Source organism: Drosophila elegans, unplaced genomic scaffold (genome assembly GCF_018152505.1).
Source record: "Drosophila elegans isolate 14027-0461.03 unplaced genomic scaffold, ASM1815250v1 contig_149, whole genome shotgun sequence".
Lineage (NCBI taxonomy): Eukaryota > Metazoa > Arthropoda > Insecta > Diptera > Drosophilidae > Drosophila > Drosophila elegans.
The window spans coordinates 18873592-18888721 of NW_024545513.1; the positions used below are offsets into that span (position 1 = coordinate 18873592).

General features: G+C 43.5%; 3 protein-coding genes across 5 annotated transcripts in view; 2 read left to right on the forward strand and 1 right to left on the reverse strand.

Moving 5' to 3' along the window:
• Nucleotides 1–535: 535 nt before the first annotated feature.
• Nucleotides 536–3635, forward strand: LOC108138570 (E3 ubiquitin-protein ligase MGRN1). Its single transcript, XM_017260850.2, has 3 exons — nucleotides 536–1957; nucleotides 2015–2994; nucleotides 3066–3635. Exons 1-3 carry the CDS (start codon nucleotides 696–698, stop codon nucleotides 3233–3235), a joined length of 2412 nt encoding a protein of 803 aa, XP_017116339.1. The 5' UTR covers nucleotides 536–695; the 3' UTR covers nucleotides 3236–3635.
• Nucleotides 3636–4316: 681 nt separating this feature from the next.
• The window catches only part of LOC108138504 (glutamine-dependent NAD(+) synthetase), a 42165-nt gene continuing 31351 nt past the window's right edge, over nucleotides 4317–15130 (forward strand). Inside the window, exon 1 of the mRNA XM_017260738.2 lies at nucleotides 4317–4441. The gene's annotated coding sequence lies outside the window, so the exon portion shown is untranslated. The remainder of the gene's footprint in view (nucleotides 4442–15130) is intronic.
• The window catches only part of LOC108138502 (cytosolic carboxypeptidase Nna1), a 31581-nt gene continuing 21073 nt past the window's right edge, over nucleotides 4623–15130 (reverse strand). The window contains exons 5-16 of one of the 3 annotated variants that reach the window (XM_041710763.1): nucleotides 13662–14044; nucleotides 12901–13174; nucleotides 12046–12326; nucleotides 11752–11911; nucleotides 11166–11324; nucleotides 10888–11082; nucleotides 9746–9861; nucleotides 9458–9593; nucleotides 8329–8943; nucleotides 7029–7597; nucleotides 6283–6696; nucleotides 4623–5826 (exon numbers count right to left, since the gene is read on the reverse strand). In XM_041710763.1, coding sequence (XP_041566697.1) covers nucleotides 4965–5826; nucleotides 6283–6696; nucleotides 7029–7597; nucleotides 8329–8943; nucleotides 9458–9593; nucleotides 9746–9861; nucleotides 10888–11082; nucleotides 11166–11324; nucleotides 11752–11911; nucleotides 12046–12326; nucleotides 12901–13174; nucleotides 13662–14044 — 4164 coding nt within the window. In that variant the 3' untranslated portion in view covers nucleotides 4623–4964. Of the gene's footprint in view, nucleotides 5827–6282; nucleotides 6697–7028; nucleotides 7598–8328; nucleotides 8944–9457; nucleotides 9594–9745; nucleotides 11083–11165; nucleotides 11325–11751; nucleotides 11912–12045; nucleotides 12327–12900; nucleotides 13175–13661; nucleotides 14045–15130 lie in introns of those variants that run through there. The other 2 variants (XM_041710762.1, XM_017260736.2) reach the window with 2 other exon arrangements.

Sequence of the window (15130 nt, forward strand, 5' to 3'; positions counted from 1 at the left end):
ATTGTACCTAGGTACATGTTTTGTGTACTGTCCTTACTCTTAAATAAAATAGTCTAAGTAAAGGTTTTTCAAAGAGTGCTCAGCAAATCGCTGGCTATTTTAGAAAGGCTCTAAGAAAAAACAATATTCACACTATTTAATTTGTAAGCCACTTTTCCTTTTAAAACGTGACACATAATTTAATATTAAGTTACAAATGTCAACAAGGACCGAAAGTTTATACAATGTTCAAATGGAATCTCACTTAAAACAACACAAATAACAACATTTTTAAATCACTTATAAAATAACAAATACCCTTAACTGGTTTTAAGTAGTCTTAAGTTAATTGCTTTTTATATTAAAACAAACACAAGTTTGGTTAACCAAACTTATTTACTTACTTTTATATAACAGTTTGTTTACAACATTTTTAAAATTTGAAAATCAATTATTTTACAACGGTTTTTAAAGAAGATTTTTTGTACCGTTAAAAGCATCGATACATTGATATTTTGGTTGACCTCTTTATCGTCACTATCGGTAATATCGATAACATGCACTGTCGATTGTTTGGCAGCTCTAAAAGAAAGGAGGAAAAAAAAACTAGATAATAATAAAGCAAAGAAAAGAGAAAAGCATCGGTTATATTGGATCAAATCGGATATCGGAAGCATCCAGTGACCACTGACCACCGACCACTGACCACTGATCAAATGGGTAACTTTGTGAGCAGGCAAAATGCGGCAGTGGAGGAGGCGGATCCGAGCACTAACAATGCCTACAAATATCCACCGAGAATGGGCAACTTCTTTGGCACCCACTTCATTATGGGCGGTGAGCGCTTCGACACGCCCCAACCGGAATCGTACTTGTTCGGCGAGAATGCGGATCTGAATTTCCTGGGCAATCGGCCCACGGCCTTTCCGTATCCACCGCCGCAGGCCAACGAACCGACCAAGACCCTGAAAAGTCTGGTCAACATACGCAAGGAGTCGGTGCGTTTCGTGAAGACCCTGAATGACAAGAAACTGGGCACTGGCATGCTGGACAAGCCCAAGATGAAGGAAATCGACCGGGATCTGGATTTGGACAAGGAGAAATCCAATGTGACCATCGAGGATGTGGACGGCAATGTGTTGTGCTCCATGGGTCTGGGTGGCGGTGATGCCGATTTAACGCCACCACCGCCACCATGCTCGTACAACATCGAGTTCACCTTCGATTCGGACGCCAAATGCGCCATTACCATCTATTACTTTTGCTCGGAGGACGTCAGTCCCAGCGGCGTGACGCTGGTGCCGCGCGAGGGCCTCACCTCAGAGACGTATCACTACGAGAAGGGCATCAATCAGTGTTTCTCGCAGCCGGGCCATGTCTTCAATCCGCAGCAGATGCCCGAGGATGAGCTGGGCTATAGCCCCGGCCGGGAACAGTACCCGGTGGCCATCCACTGTGTGGTGGAGGAGGGCAGCGACGAGTGCCGCCAGTCGCACACCACCATCTGTGTGATCGATCATCATCCGGAGAACGGCAGCTATGTGCTGCGCGCCCTCAAGCAGAAGATCTTCGTGGATGGCCTGTGCTATCTGCTGCAGGAGATCTACGGCATCGAGAACAAGGCGGTGAACAAGACATCCCTGGACGAGGAGATCGACGATCATGGCAGCGAGTGTGTCATCTGTATGAGTGAGACCCGGGACACACTGATCCTGCCCTGCCGTCATCTCTGCCTGTGCAATTCGTGTGCGGACTCGTTGCGCTACCAGGCCAACAACTGCCCCATCTGTCGGGCTCCGTTTCGAGCTCTACTCCAAATTCGGGCTGTCCAGAAGGGTATCAGCACGCATGTGCTGCACCAGAACACGCCCACATCGACGGCCGGGGAGCCGGCACCGGTGGATGTGCCGCCGGGCTACATTCCCGTCTCGCTGATCGAGGCGCTCAACGGACCACCGCAGTATGTGGCCAGGGCCAGGTGAGTAACGTTGGGTTTCTTCGATTCTGTTTATTTATATATCTTTCTGCCGTTCAGGACCAGTGATCACGACATCACAGACTCCGCCGCCACGGTGGCCGCCTCGACAATGACCAGTGGCGACATCAAGGCCACCTCGCCCATCAAGTCCAGCAGCCAGCGTCGGCCGAAGATCAAGAAGAACGCCTCGACATGCACGTCGACCAGTGAGGTGGGCACCATAACCAACCAATCCGGCGGCAATGCCAACGGCTCATCCACACATTCCGTGGAGATTGAAAGCGATCCGAAGAAATCCAGTGCGGCCACCTGTACATCGCCCACTTTGGGGGCATCCACATCGCCGGATGCCAAACAGGATAAGCTGCAGATCGTCAATGAGCGCAAGTATCCCAGATCCATGGCTGGATCCGGTGGCGATGGCTCTGCCAACACCGACGACGATGTGGACAGCGAGAACGAGAAGCTATCACCGTTGCTATCGCCCGGCAGCAAGAGCAAGAATATGTCTAGCAAATCGCTGAAGCAAGTGGTCGCCTGTCTGGAGGCGGATGAAGTGGATAAGAGTGGCGGTGGTGGTGCTGGTGGTGCTGGTGGCGCTGGTGGCGGTGGTGATACCCCAAGCGAGGAGTCGAGCCTTAAAAAGGTCTCCTCACTGAAGCGCTCCAAACCGAGGCCAGAACTTAGCGGTGGCGGGGCATCTTCGCCCGTCGAGGCCACGGCCGAGGATTCGGATTACTACACGCCGGAGGATACTCAGAACTCGATATTGAGCCCATTGTGCCCCACGGAGCGGGCCAAGAGTGTTGATCCATTGGGCGCGGGAGGCTGCAGCAATGGCGGCCTGGGCGTGGGCGTGGGCAGGAGTGTTGGATCGGTGGGCGGACCAACTGGAGTGGGACCAGTAGTCGTCGGCTTTAGCAGTGCGGTGAAGAAGAACCTGCACAAGAAGTCCACCTCGGTGGGCAACATGGTGGGCTCCGGTTCGGTGACAACGGTCGTGGATTTGAAGTCCAACAACGTGAGCTCCCTTCCAGGTGGGTTGCGATTTCAATTCAATAGTAGTTCTCTTTTTGTGTTAAAAGCCAGATTTCTATACCTATCCCAGACATGTTGGACAGCCCGATCAGCGGTAATTCGGCCTCAACGCGCAGCTCCAGCGACAGCTACTCCTCCAGCTCGTCCACCAAACAGCTGCTCAGCTCCAATCCAACCACCACGGCGGCCAACATCATTGTGGATGACAAGACAGCTCTGCAGAATGCCGTCAATGTTTAGTGATGGTCTCAGTTGAATTTCGCGGAATTTAAGCGTTTCGTTTTCTCGTTTTTAGCCTTGCGTTTACTCTATTTATTCGTAGACACATAGAATTAGTTAAATCAATGCTGCTTCCCCCTCCCCGCCCGCAGGAAAAAATGATTATGAGCATGAGATAAGGATAATAATGGTCAGGATGATATGATTATATGATGATGATGAGCAGGAGAAAGGCCACCAGGACACAACACTTAACCAGTATACATTATACACACACACACACACACACACACACGGAAAGACAGACACGTCCCGCATGCATGTGTACGTAGTTTAATCTAGCATAATGGCTTGGGTATATAACAAATAAATTAAATCAAATAAACAAAGGCGCCTAGGGCGCTGCATTCCACAATATAAATCGAATCTAAGTACTAATCGTATTGGACGGTATGGACCACTATTGGTTGATCATTTTAATTGCAGTGTATATCTGTGAACTTAAATTCATGAGTTGATTTCGGTCGTATTTAGATCCGAAAGCGCAAATACATTTCCAAGGGTTTGTTTACTAATAAAGTCTTTAACCAATATTTTTGGAAAACGTAACATTTACTTGACAAACTCTTCAATTTTTGTGAATTCATTAAATGTTTAAATTGAATTTAAATAATTTGAATGAAAATGAAATTCACTTTACAATACAAATGCAGTTATTTTTCTCAAATTATTATTATGACTTGATATTTTATTATTAACTTTCGAACCTTATATTTTAGTTCGAATTTGTATAAATATTACGTATACGTTACTAATAGAAAATGCTTGAAACCACGATTTATATTAAAGCAACGATAATACATATATTGTATGTTTATTTACAATGGTAAGTATAAAAAAGACGAGTTTGATTTAAATAAAAAAGATTTAATTTAATTTTAAATGAATATTACGTATACGTTAAATGTAAGCATAAAACAATTTTTGAATATACAAAACTTATCAATTGTTCGCTATCGATAACAAACGCCACCCGAACTATCGAAAGCCTTCGATTGGTCGCCCCATCGCAGTGCCATCACTAGAGGTCACTCTTGGAATTGGGCAATAATTTGTTTACCTTTCGCCAGTTTAAGCTTTCCGGTGGTTTTTGGAGCGGTAAAGTGACTGAGGAGCCGCGCCGTGAATTGTGCGAAGGATCGAGGGACGCCAGTTGATTTACCGAAGGTATGTAGGCGGGAAATTTACCGTAAACTGTGGCCTGGAATCCTTTTGATTATTTTTTTGACCTGAGCCTCCGATTGCCGGACATGTGCGTAATTGATTTTTCGGTCAAGCGGTCAAACATTATTTATTTACCAACTCGAGCAACACACACACACACACACCCCTTAAACACACAACGCAGTTGTTTTCACATTTTTTGTTCGTTTTATTGCAAATCTCAATAGAAAAACTTCCAGCTGAAAAAAAAAAACAACACACACACACACACACACTAGGACTTTCAACATTATTTTTGGGGATTAAATGTAGGTACAGAGAGATCGGGATTACATAGGATTACATATATAAGATCGATAGAGAGATATGTATATGAATTATTTAGTTAATTTAGCTAATCATTTCCTTATCGGTTTTTGTTTTGCGTAACAAATTCGACTAAAATTTTGAACGAAATATATATGGGGTTTTCCGGATCGGATCGGATCGGATCGGATCGTATGGGATCGGGGATCTCTGGATGATACTATTTCGATGCACCGTTGGACAAGGTGCGGGATTTGCGCTTCTTCAGTTTGGTCTTCACCTTCCGCACCAGATTCACGGTGTCCAGCGAGATTCCCGTGGCGGATTTGTTGGCCTGGACATTGCCGTTGCTCCGCTGGTACTGCATCTGCTGGCCGGAGGATGAGCCCAAGGTGCCGGTGCTGCTCTTGGCCTGCAATCCGGCCGCATTCCGCATCCGACGCGAACTGCCACCTGGCATATTGGTTGGCTGTTGCACGGCTGTGATGACCAATCCGCCGGTCTTGAATTTATTGGGTGCACGTCCTCCGCCGCCGCCACCGCCGTTGCCGTTGCCGTTGCCGCCTGCATGCATGTGACCCATGACCCCGGCCGAGTGCATGCGACCGGCCATGGATCCGACGACACCGCCACCGCCACTTGTACTCTGGCCCTTGAACATCATGCGCTGGTGCTGCTGATGCATCTGCTGTTGCTGCTGCAGCTGCTGCTGCACTGCGGATCCTCCGGCACTGTTGCGACTGCGGGCAAATCGGGTCACCAGTTGCGTGGTTTCCGCAATCTTCATCATGCTGCTGGACTTGCGTTTCACCTTTCCGCCCGATTCGGCTGCCACCAAAGCCTGGATCACTTTGCTTTGGCCCGTTCCCGACGACTTCTTGGCCATGGGCCTGAAGGCGCCATGCTGCTCACGATCACGATCCCGCTCACGATCACGATCACGATCCCGATCCCTTGAATGTGGCTGCTGCTGGTGCTGCTGGTGCGAGTCATCCACCTTCATCAAGCGCTGCGAGGGCTGCGGATGGGAGCGTTGACGCTCCTCCTGTTGCTGCCACAGGAGCAGTTTCTGGGAGCAGGCGCTGCAAAAGAAGGACAAATTGGCAATTAAGTCTCTCAACTGGAAAAGCTAGATGTCAGGACTGAAAAGGGAAATGTTTCATCAGAAAAGAGTGCTCTACTATCATTTAATTTTATAAATTAACTAGTTTATGACTACTATATATTTGATAGTTAGAAAATAGGTCCTTTTCAAATTGGAATCATTTTTTTATTATAATTATTATTATTATAATATGGTGATCTCTGTTTGATCAGATTAGAATTCTTCGTCTACTATTTTAGGTATTTATATTGCAACATATTCATTAATCTAACTGAACTGTGGTGAAACAAACATGTTTATAATGTTTGTACAAATTCTGCTTTAGAAATGGGATATTTTTGAGACATTTCCCACATTTTCTTTTGATATATACCTTAATTAGACATTTCCAATTTCAAACGACTGATTGCCTTGGCGATCCCCATTTACTCACTTGAACAGATCCACTTGCTCCAGTTTCCTGGGCTTGCGTGGTGCTCCTATAAAAGCGGGTGGCACGCCCATTGCGTTCCCACCGGCGGCAACTGGCGGCTCCCTGCCACTGGATGTGAACATGGTTCGGTTATGCCCACTTCCACCCGCTCCTACTCCGCCTGCTCCGCTGGTGACGCCTCCTCCTCCTCCTCCACTGGCTCCGCCTCCACCGCCTGCACTTCTAATGGCCGCCGCAGCGTTGGCCATTTGAGATCCTGGCATTGAGTGACCCTTGTACCAGGCCAGTGGTCGTCCTTCCGCATCCCCGTGCGCTCCCGTCCAGACTTTCTTCTTCAGCGAGAGCTTGAGCTGCAGGTCATCTGCCGTTTGCACATTGCCATTTCTCTGGGGAATGAAGTTGCTCGGGACACTTCTGAAAGTGGGCAAATAAACCACATTAGCTTGAAAAATTAACAAAGGCTATATGGTAATGAATTTATATGACATAAAAATGTCCTCTGTAAATCCTTAAAAATCAGGAAATTTTGTTTTCTGAATGCATGTGTTCATAGAAAGCTTAAGAATTCGCGTAGGATGTAAAATGTTCTATATTTAGGAAAGCATTACACCCAAAAATTTATAAAGCCTATATGGCAATGATTTTTTAAGGCATCGGAGAGTGTCATGTTTAAATCATTAAAAATCAAAGAATGCATAAGTTTATAGGAAACTTAAGAATTCGCGCAAAATGTAAAATGTACTAACCTTCTAGGCGGCGGTTTGGTCATTGCCTTCATCGTCGGCTTGGCTTCGCCCATGTAGAAGTTGACCTTGCCCTGACCACCGCTACCACTGGGTATTTCCTGCTGGTCGAGATTGTGCCACGAGTAGGTGCGTCTGGCGGATGATCCAGCTCCGCCGGCCTGTCGCTGCATCATGGCCATCTGATGGCCGCCCGTGTCCAATTCGGGTGCGGTGCGCGGAGTCAGCTTGTAGACATCCAGTTTCTTGCCACCGCCCGGGGTGCCGCTCTTCGAGGGCGTGGTCACGATCAGTTCCGGTGGCATGTGGGCGGGCTTTGGCTTCTGCACCACCGTATCGCCAATCTCCTCGATGTACCGCCGCTGCAGATCGCTCTGGAGCAGTGTGTGCCGGAGCGGAGCGACTGCTCCGTAACCATTTTGTCCGGTCGTCGGCGAGTGCTCCTCGTCGTCGGTGGAGAAATGCAGATCCGATCCCGGATCCGTTGTGGGCAAGTCCAGAGTGGTGCGCACCACCTCGCCACGTTTCTTTGGCGGCTTGCTTCTCACCTTGGTGCGACGCGCCTGTGTGAACTAAATGGGTTAGATGGAGGAGATTGGTGGCCAAAAAGGAAGTAATCAAATTAGTTGTGCTTTCGTGCTGGGTGGTGCTGCTACACTGAAAGAAATAATCTCCCGAAGTGTTCGATCCTTCGGTTGTTTTTCATATGAAAAAGGCCTATCGTTTTAGAATATTTAAAATATTCAAAAAAAAAAAAACTTCTAATCAAACTTTCAATTTTATAATACAACATTTTTTTTAACTATCAACATGTGTTTAATGTTTCATTTAAAATCTATAACTATTTATGTATTTGCTGGCCTTAGAAAGTGAATATAAATGTTTGTTAAAACCTATTAGATACATTCTTATTTCAAAATTACTTTTATAAATGTATGTCCATAAACATGTGTTATACATATGTTACTTTTAAAATTAATATATTTTAAAGTACTAGAAACTGGATAAACCTTTTAAAATCGTATTAGGTTTCCAATAGATTCGTTCCTATTTCAAAATTAATTTTATGAATTTCTTTTAACATGTATTTTGTGTTGATTTTACATTTTAAATATTTTTATATTTATGTGTCAGAAAAATTTGTTGCAACTATTTGAAAAATTTCGATTAATTAATCTCAACTACTTATTATTACCACATGTTGATAGGTAAAAAAGGGCAAATAAAAAAAGAATTTTTTATATGCTGTGAAGTATTATATAATGATTTTTACTTCGTTAGGGAGACACGCTTTAGCATATACCTTCTTGCGGCGGTAGATGTAGATGCGTCGGTTGGCCAGCCACAGCCGAAAATTGCGATCCACGTGAAGTTTCTGATTGACCACCGGCTTCCTCTTTTCCGTGTGCATGAATTTCTTCTTTCTGCCCGTTTTCTTGGACCCACTGGCCACTCCGCCAACGGTGGCCTTGACCCTTCGCTTGACCTCCCTGCTGCCCGCCGCGGTGCTGGCACTGGAACACTCGGCATCCCGGAAAGATTCCGTGTGCGATGTGTCCAGGCTATCGCTACTCTCTGAACTCTGAGATCCAGTCGCTTGGCCTTTTTTGATCGGCGGCGGTTTTCGGGCCAACTGCCTGCTGGAATTCTGCTGTTGGGATGTTGCAGTGGCCTCCATGGTTAATCCGGCTGCTTTTACGGCAGCTGGCACTGACGTGGGCGTGGCATCGCCTGTGGCATTACTGCCTCCACCTCCACCTCGCAAACGTTTTGCATTTGGAGACGCCTTGCCAGCACCATCGATCTTGTGACGCCTCCTCTTCAAGGTGGTCAGCGTTTTGAACTTACGCTGGAATAGCGGCGTAAAGTAGATCCTGTCCAGCTCGTGCATCACTTTGCGCATGCGTCGCATGCGAAACTGCATTTGGGAATGGATGAAGTACGGCAAATAGGGTGCAAGTGCAGTGCGAGAAGATATATGTTTTAACCCATTTTGTGACAGTTTTAAGGCTGATCTTTGGGTATAACCTGACTGCTCGTTCACAGAAATATGTGTATATAAAATGATCAATTTATGCATTCTTTTTTTATAACTGGATTTTGTAATTTACAAAAATATCACACCGACATAAGAACTTTTATATATTTAATTACAAAAATCTGTACAGTGGTGTAACTGGATTGTGTGATAATAAAAAATACCACACCGACAGAAAAACTTTTTAGTTCAATTTTAAATATTTCTAAGTTAAAAAAACTACTTTAGACAACGGTGGAATTTAAACACGGACTTTAGTACCCATTCTTACATATTATAAACATACAGAGCTTATTTAAATGATAAATCAATTTCTTTTCATATGGAGCTGTTTTTTTATTCTGCATAAAATGGGTTAAGCAAAACAGGTAGAAAGGAATGGGTCTCCACTTACCTTTCGGATCTCGTGAATCACCTCCGGCGAACTGGGCGGAGCTCGGGTGGGGGCACAACAGGGGCCCTCCAGATCGGAGGCAGTTATCGAGTGCTTGCCCTCATTATCCGAACTGGAGCTGCAGTTGCCCTCGTCACTAATGGGTTAGTAATAGTGAAAAAAGGCATTCGCCAAAGCGATTAGTATAGGTTAGTAGTTGACAAAAGAACAAACAAATTTGCATCTATGTTAATTGACTTTGTCGGTTTGATTTAATGTTTAAACTAAATGCGGAGTTGAAAGACCCACCTTGAGTAATCCGACAGGGGAATATTCAATGGCTCGTCGGCACTGGAGCCTTCTCGCATCAGTCTTTCGATAATTTTGGATCGTAGCCTGTCCTGTTGTTTGAGTAAATTTAAAATCTATTGTAAATGTTAATGCATTTGGATTAGTGAAAAAATCAAACACTGGCAAAAAAGGTAAATTAAATTTATTATAATGGTTGTGAGTGTGTGCAGCAATAATAAAGCAATCATTACAAATTGCAGCAGCAAAAGCGATTGTGAAAAGCGAAAAACTTATTGCTAAACTAAAAGACGACTAAATAAATCATATATAGGTATGGTATTTATTTAAAAATAAAAATTAATATTCTCCGGTTATAATAATACGGTTACACGCTTACGGCTATCAACATCGAAAGAAACGCGAATTATAGTTAGATTAGAGTAACTAGGATAATAATAGAGAGCTCTCTCGAGTGCCTTTTGCGATGCTGTGCTGGGTGTTACAATTCTAGCTACGTTTGTGCGGGATCAGGTGGTAGTGTGTATATATATATATATATATTTATAGATAATCTAAGTACCCATTGCGTGGATAGTATATCGGTTTGTGACTCTATCCACGCAACTGGGTGCTCAAAAATATTAGAAAAACGGCGGTACGCGCAAATAGACAGCATTGAAATTAATTCAATTCAATGACGCACATACATAATCCCCTATTGGATACATATGCAGATGATATATGCCCAGATATGGGAAAGAGTATATCTGTCATATAACTTCTGTGGCTCTGGCCGATGTGTGTGTTGTCTTTGAAATTGTCTTGGATGTGTGAAGATGTATAGATGTATTTTTTATGGATTCGGGATTTTGAATTTCGGGTCAGCACAGCAGCGCTTTTCTTTTTTTTTTTTTTTTTTTTGACAAATTGCAGGCAGCGACGAGTTGGCGACAACAATAGCGATTACAATTACGATTGACGATATACAATTAACGATTATAGTTTAACAATAATATTTCAACTGGCACAAGTTGGCGTTTTACAGAAAGAGGCGTGTGTTTTGGTGTTCGGTGTTTTATTTTTTTTTTTTTTTTTTTTTTTTTTTTTTTTTTGGGGATGGAACCTTCCTAGGAGACACTTTTCTCCACAGAACGTTTCACTTTCAGTTTGTCGTTCATTATACATCCCTGATCGGCCATTTTCTGTAATTTCAATGCTTTCTGTTCGCGTTTCTCGCGTTTTCTTATCTTTTTGATTTGTTTAAACAACTTTGCGTGCCGCTTTACTTTGTTCGGATTCTCATCGCAGTAGTCCAAAAGTGTCTCACAAAATGCTCGTCCCATGTGCTCATAATCCTATGAATACAAATTTAACAGATTTCCATAATTAATTACTAGTGGAAGTGGAGGTTGGGGGTTAACCTAATACTCGCACTCACCTGCGTGTTAAAGTGCGACCCCTTGCGCGATCCCAGCGAGGAGCCGCCAAAGGAGGCCTCGATCGTATAGCTATTGGTGATGCCCAGCATCCAGACCACAATGCGTCCGGTGCCCTCCTTGCTGCGCTGGATCTTGAACTTGCAGCTCTCGAAGGAGAACTACAAATAGAATGCATTTACAGTGGTGTCAGTGGCAGAGAAGTCAGTTACTTAGGAGGAGAAAAGTTTTAAGCCCCTCTCTCATGGGTTAAAATGTATGAAAAAGTTGGAATCAAAAAAGTATGCTATATTTTTTTTTTTTAATTTGTTTTTTTTTTTTTTTTGTTTTAGAATTTTTTTGAGAATACATGAAAAAAAAGATTGCTTAGCTTTAAATACTTAAGTCGGACAAATCACTCATAGAATTTTGTTTTATATACAAAAAATATATTAAATTTTAAATTTGATTGATATGTTTTAATTTAACTAAAAAGGTGGTTACACAAAAAACTTTCAAAGCTAAAAAAAGTTAACAAAGCCTTTTTTTTGCCAAGTTCATCTGGTTAGGATAATTCTCTTCGACCTGTATTGGCTGGGGAAAACTCACCCGATCCGCACTGTTCTTGTGCAGCATCAGTGGAAAGACCTGCTCGGTGAGCTTCTTCTCCGGGTTGCGTTTGTTCTCACAGCCATATATGAATATGTTGTGTTTGCGTGAGTGAGCGTGCATATCACAGTACATGGCCACGCCGCATTCCTCAATCAGTCTGTTAAGTGAACAAAAGTGAACAAAATTGTTATATATTCATAACAAACAACATTAACATTTACAAATTATATCATTTAATTTGACTGTTACAACAAATTGCATTATTTTTGTACCGCGATCTAATCCACTTACCTTCTAATCATGGCTTTGGTATACCAAATGGATGGATATGTCTCGCGAATGACCGTGCGGTACTGGCGGTTGAGGTCCTTGCCGGTCAGCGAGTTCCGGGTGTTGCCCACGATGACTCCGTCCGGATTCAGCATCGGCACCAATTTGAATATGAACTTGTGCCGCAGCCGCTTTGCTACCGTCGTATCACCCGTGATGAAGTCCATCAGACCCTTCATCATCCACGAGGCAGGTGTCTCACTGGGATGCACACGCGCCGACACAACGATCGATTTCTTTCGCTATATATTGATTAGAAATCATATGAGGCCACAGAAGTTTTTACATAATTCTCAAGTGAAATTTATTACATAAAGTGGCAAAATTAGTTTTTAACACATACCTACACAACAGATAAAATATTTTGTTTAAAAATTCAACTCTTTAGCTTTGCAAGTATATTCTCAGCTTTTAATTTCTTATTTTTTGAATATAGAAGGTAGATTAAAATTTCTGTCGCTATATTTTGATTAGAAAATTATATGATTACTGGTAAACAATTTTTATACTTTGTTGTCACAGAAGTTTTTACAATCCTACAAAAATGTAACTCTGTAGCTTTGCAAGTTTTTACTCAGCTTTAACTCCTTAATTTTTGCATATAGAAAATACTTTTTAGTTATACATATTCCTTCGGTTGTTTAAATAATTAATTTTAGGTATTTCATTAGGACCTTTGCTATCGACTTACCTTTGGTACATTCGAGCTACTTAAATCTAAAATGATGTCTCATTAAAACTTTAGCTACCTCTGATATGGACTTTATTTGCAAAAGTTTGTCGGCAGATTAATTGCCATTAGATTAACTCACTCACCCGCATGTTCTCCTCGTTGGAGGAGGGCGCCGTCACCGTCAGATAGTAGACATTATTGCCCGCCAAGGTGCGGCAGAGAAGTCGCAGCTTGCAGAACTTGGACTTGACCGGATGGCGCTGGATCTCCATGAGGTAGTCCTGCAGGTCGCTGTAGGTGTATGGGTAGCTGTGCGCAAAGAACACCGTGTCGTCATCATGCTCGAACTCGATGGTGAACGTCAGCGTGTACGTCGAGTTGTCCTCGTCGTCTTCGTTTGCGCTATTGCTGGCACTCCTGGTGGGAAAAAAAAGATGTACCAGTTACAAATACTTCTGAATGAAACAACTTTTTAAATCCAAAAGTCTGATGACAAACTTTTTTTTTTTTTATGTAGCAAGCTAAGGACTTTCTTTTTAAAGTTTTGGATAATTGATATAAATCGTGTTGAAAAGCACAATTAACGGATTAATCGGATAAATCGTGTTGAATAGCTCCATTAACGGATCAACTTACTCATCATCGTTCCGGTAGAACTTTTTTTTTTTTTTTTTTTTTTTTTGTATATAATGATTTGTTTTTTAAAGTTTTGGTTGGATAATTGAATAAATCGTGTTGACAAGCACAATTAACGGATCAACTTACTCATCATCGTTCCGGTAGTACATTTTTTTTTTTTTTTTTTTTTTTATATATAAGCAATTTTAAAGGATTTATTTTTTTAAGTTTTGGTTGGATAATTGAATAAATCGTGTTGAAAAGCACAATTAACGGATCAACTTACTCATCATCGTTCCGGTAGTAGCATATGTTGTCCCCGCATCTCCGCCAGCCTTCGCTCTTCTCCTTGGCGCCCAGGGTTGAGTACATGACCGGCTGCATGCCGTCGTTGTAGAGACTGTCCGACTTCACCAGATTAACGATCGAGAAGCGGTAGAGCATCTTGCGCCTGGTGCGTCGCACCCGGAAATAGAACCACTGCTTGGACCGGCTGGTGTAGAGATCGGGTCGCAGGTAGAGCTCATAGTAGGTGGGCGTTATCTGGACCGCCTTGGCCAGATTGCCGCTCTCGAAGCGCGACTCGAACTCCAGGCCGTCGTACTCCTCGGGATTCATAGGATGACAATTGGTCACGAAACGGGCTCCGCCGACGGCCGATCGACTGAACTGCGCTTGGGGTAAATCGGAGCATAGAAAAGATTGCGACGAGTTGGTGGTCATCGTCGTCGTCATTGTCTGGTTAGTACTTGTATTGGAGTTAAGGGTGCCGGTCGTCTCCTGGCTGGCCATCGAATGCAACAGCTGCTGCTGCTGCTGCTGCTGCTGCTGCTGCTGCTGCTGCTGCTGCTGCTGCTGATCCTTGCTCAGCCGGAAGACGTTTTTACCAGGCGGAGATGTGGTGCGATTAGTGCCCATTGAGGTGCCAGTGGTGCCCGAACCCGCTCTTGCTCCCACCATTCCCCCCACTCCCCGTGAGGATTCGTCCTTGCCGCTCAGACAACCGTCCTTGTCGCGGTGGCGCCCTCTGGCGAGCGCCGCTGCCGACGCCGCCGCTGCCGCCACTGTGTCCGCATGGGTGTGCGGTACCGCTCGGGGTAACGGCGGTCTCACATGCAACTGACGGCTCCGCGTGAAGGCCTGCTGCTGCGGATCACCAGCTGGGGAATTGGGTTATTGTAGGGATTAACAAAGTACCGTCAGGTTCCTATACAGTGAAAGCTCTGTTGCGGGACGTTTTTCTAGGCTCATTACACTCAGAGGTACACCCAAAAACCAGAATAACGAAACCTGAGGTGTCTAAATGGATAACATTTACCCTAAAATTACCCCAAATTGGTTATATTTTCTATTTTTTTCTATTGTATTAAAAAAACACTTAAACAAATTACCTTATTATCATGATTGTAAATAAAGATTATACTTGTAAAGGCATATGGGTGTGAATCTCTCCATGCAATTTGCTTTAATACATATTAATATTGGAGAACATATATAATTTGGAGCGTAATTATTTATTTTAGACAAACAACAGTTAAATACTTGTGTACCAGCTTTAATTCAGTTTTTTATAAAATTAAAAGTAATGCTTCTAATTATGTAAATGCATTTCAATTGTAACCCTGCAAACAAAGCTTTCACTTACTATCCCCTTTTTTTCGAGAAAATAAATAGATCCTAAAGATAAAGCAAATTAATGATTAACTGTGGGTTAATAACCACAAATAGACTCGAAATAGAAGCCTTTGAAAATGG

Coding starts and splice junctions, on each gene's coding strand:
- LOC108138570 (XM_017260850.2), top strand. CDS start 696: ATGGGTAACTTTGTGAGCAGGCAAAATGCGGCAGTGGAGGAGGCGGAT. Junction 1,958..2,014: donor CAGTATGTGGCCAGGGCCAG/GTGAGTAACGTT, acceptor TCTGCCGTTCAG/GACCAGTGATCACGACATCA. Junction 2,995..3,065: donor CAACGTGAGCTCCCTTCCAG/GTGGGTTGCGAT, acceptor TACCTATCCCAG/ACATGTTGGACAGCCCGATC.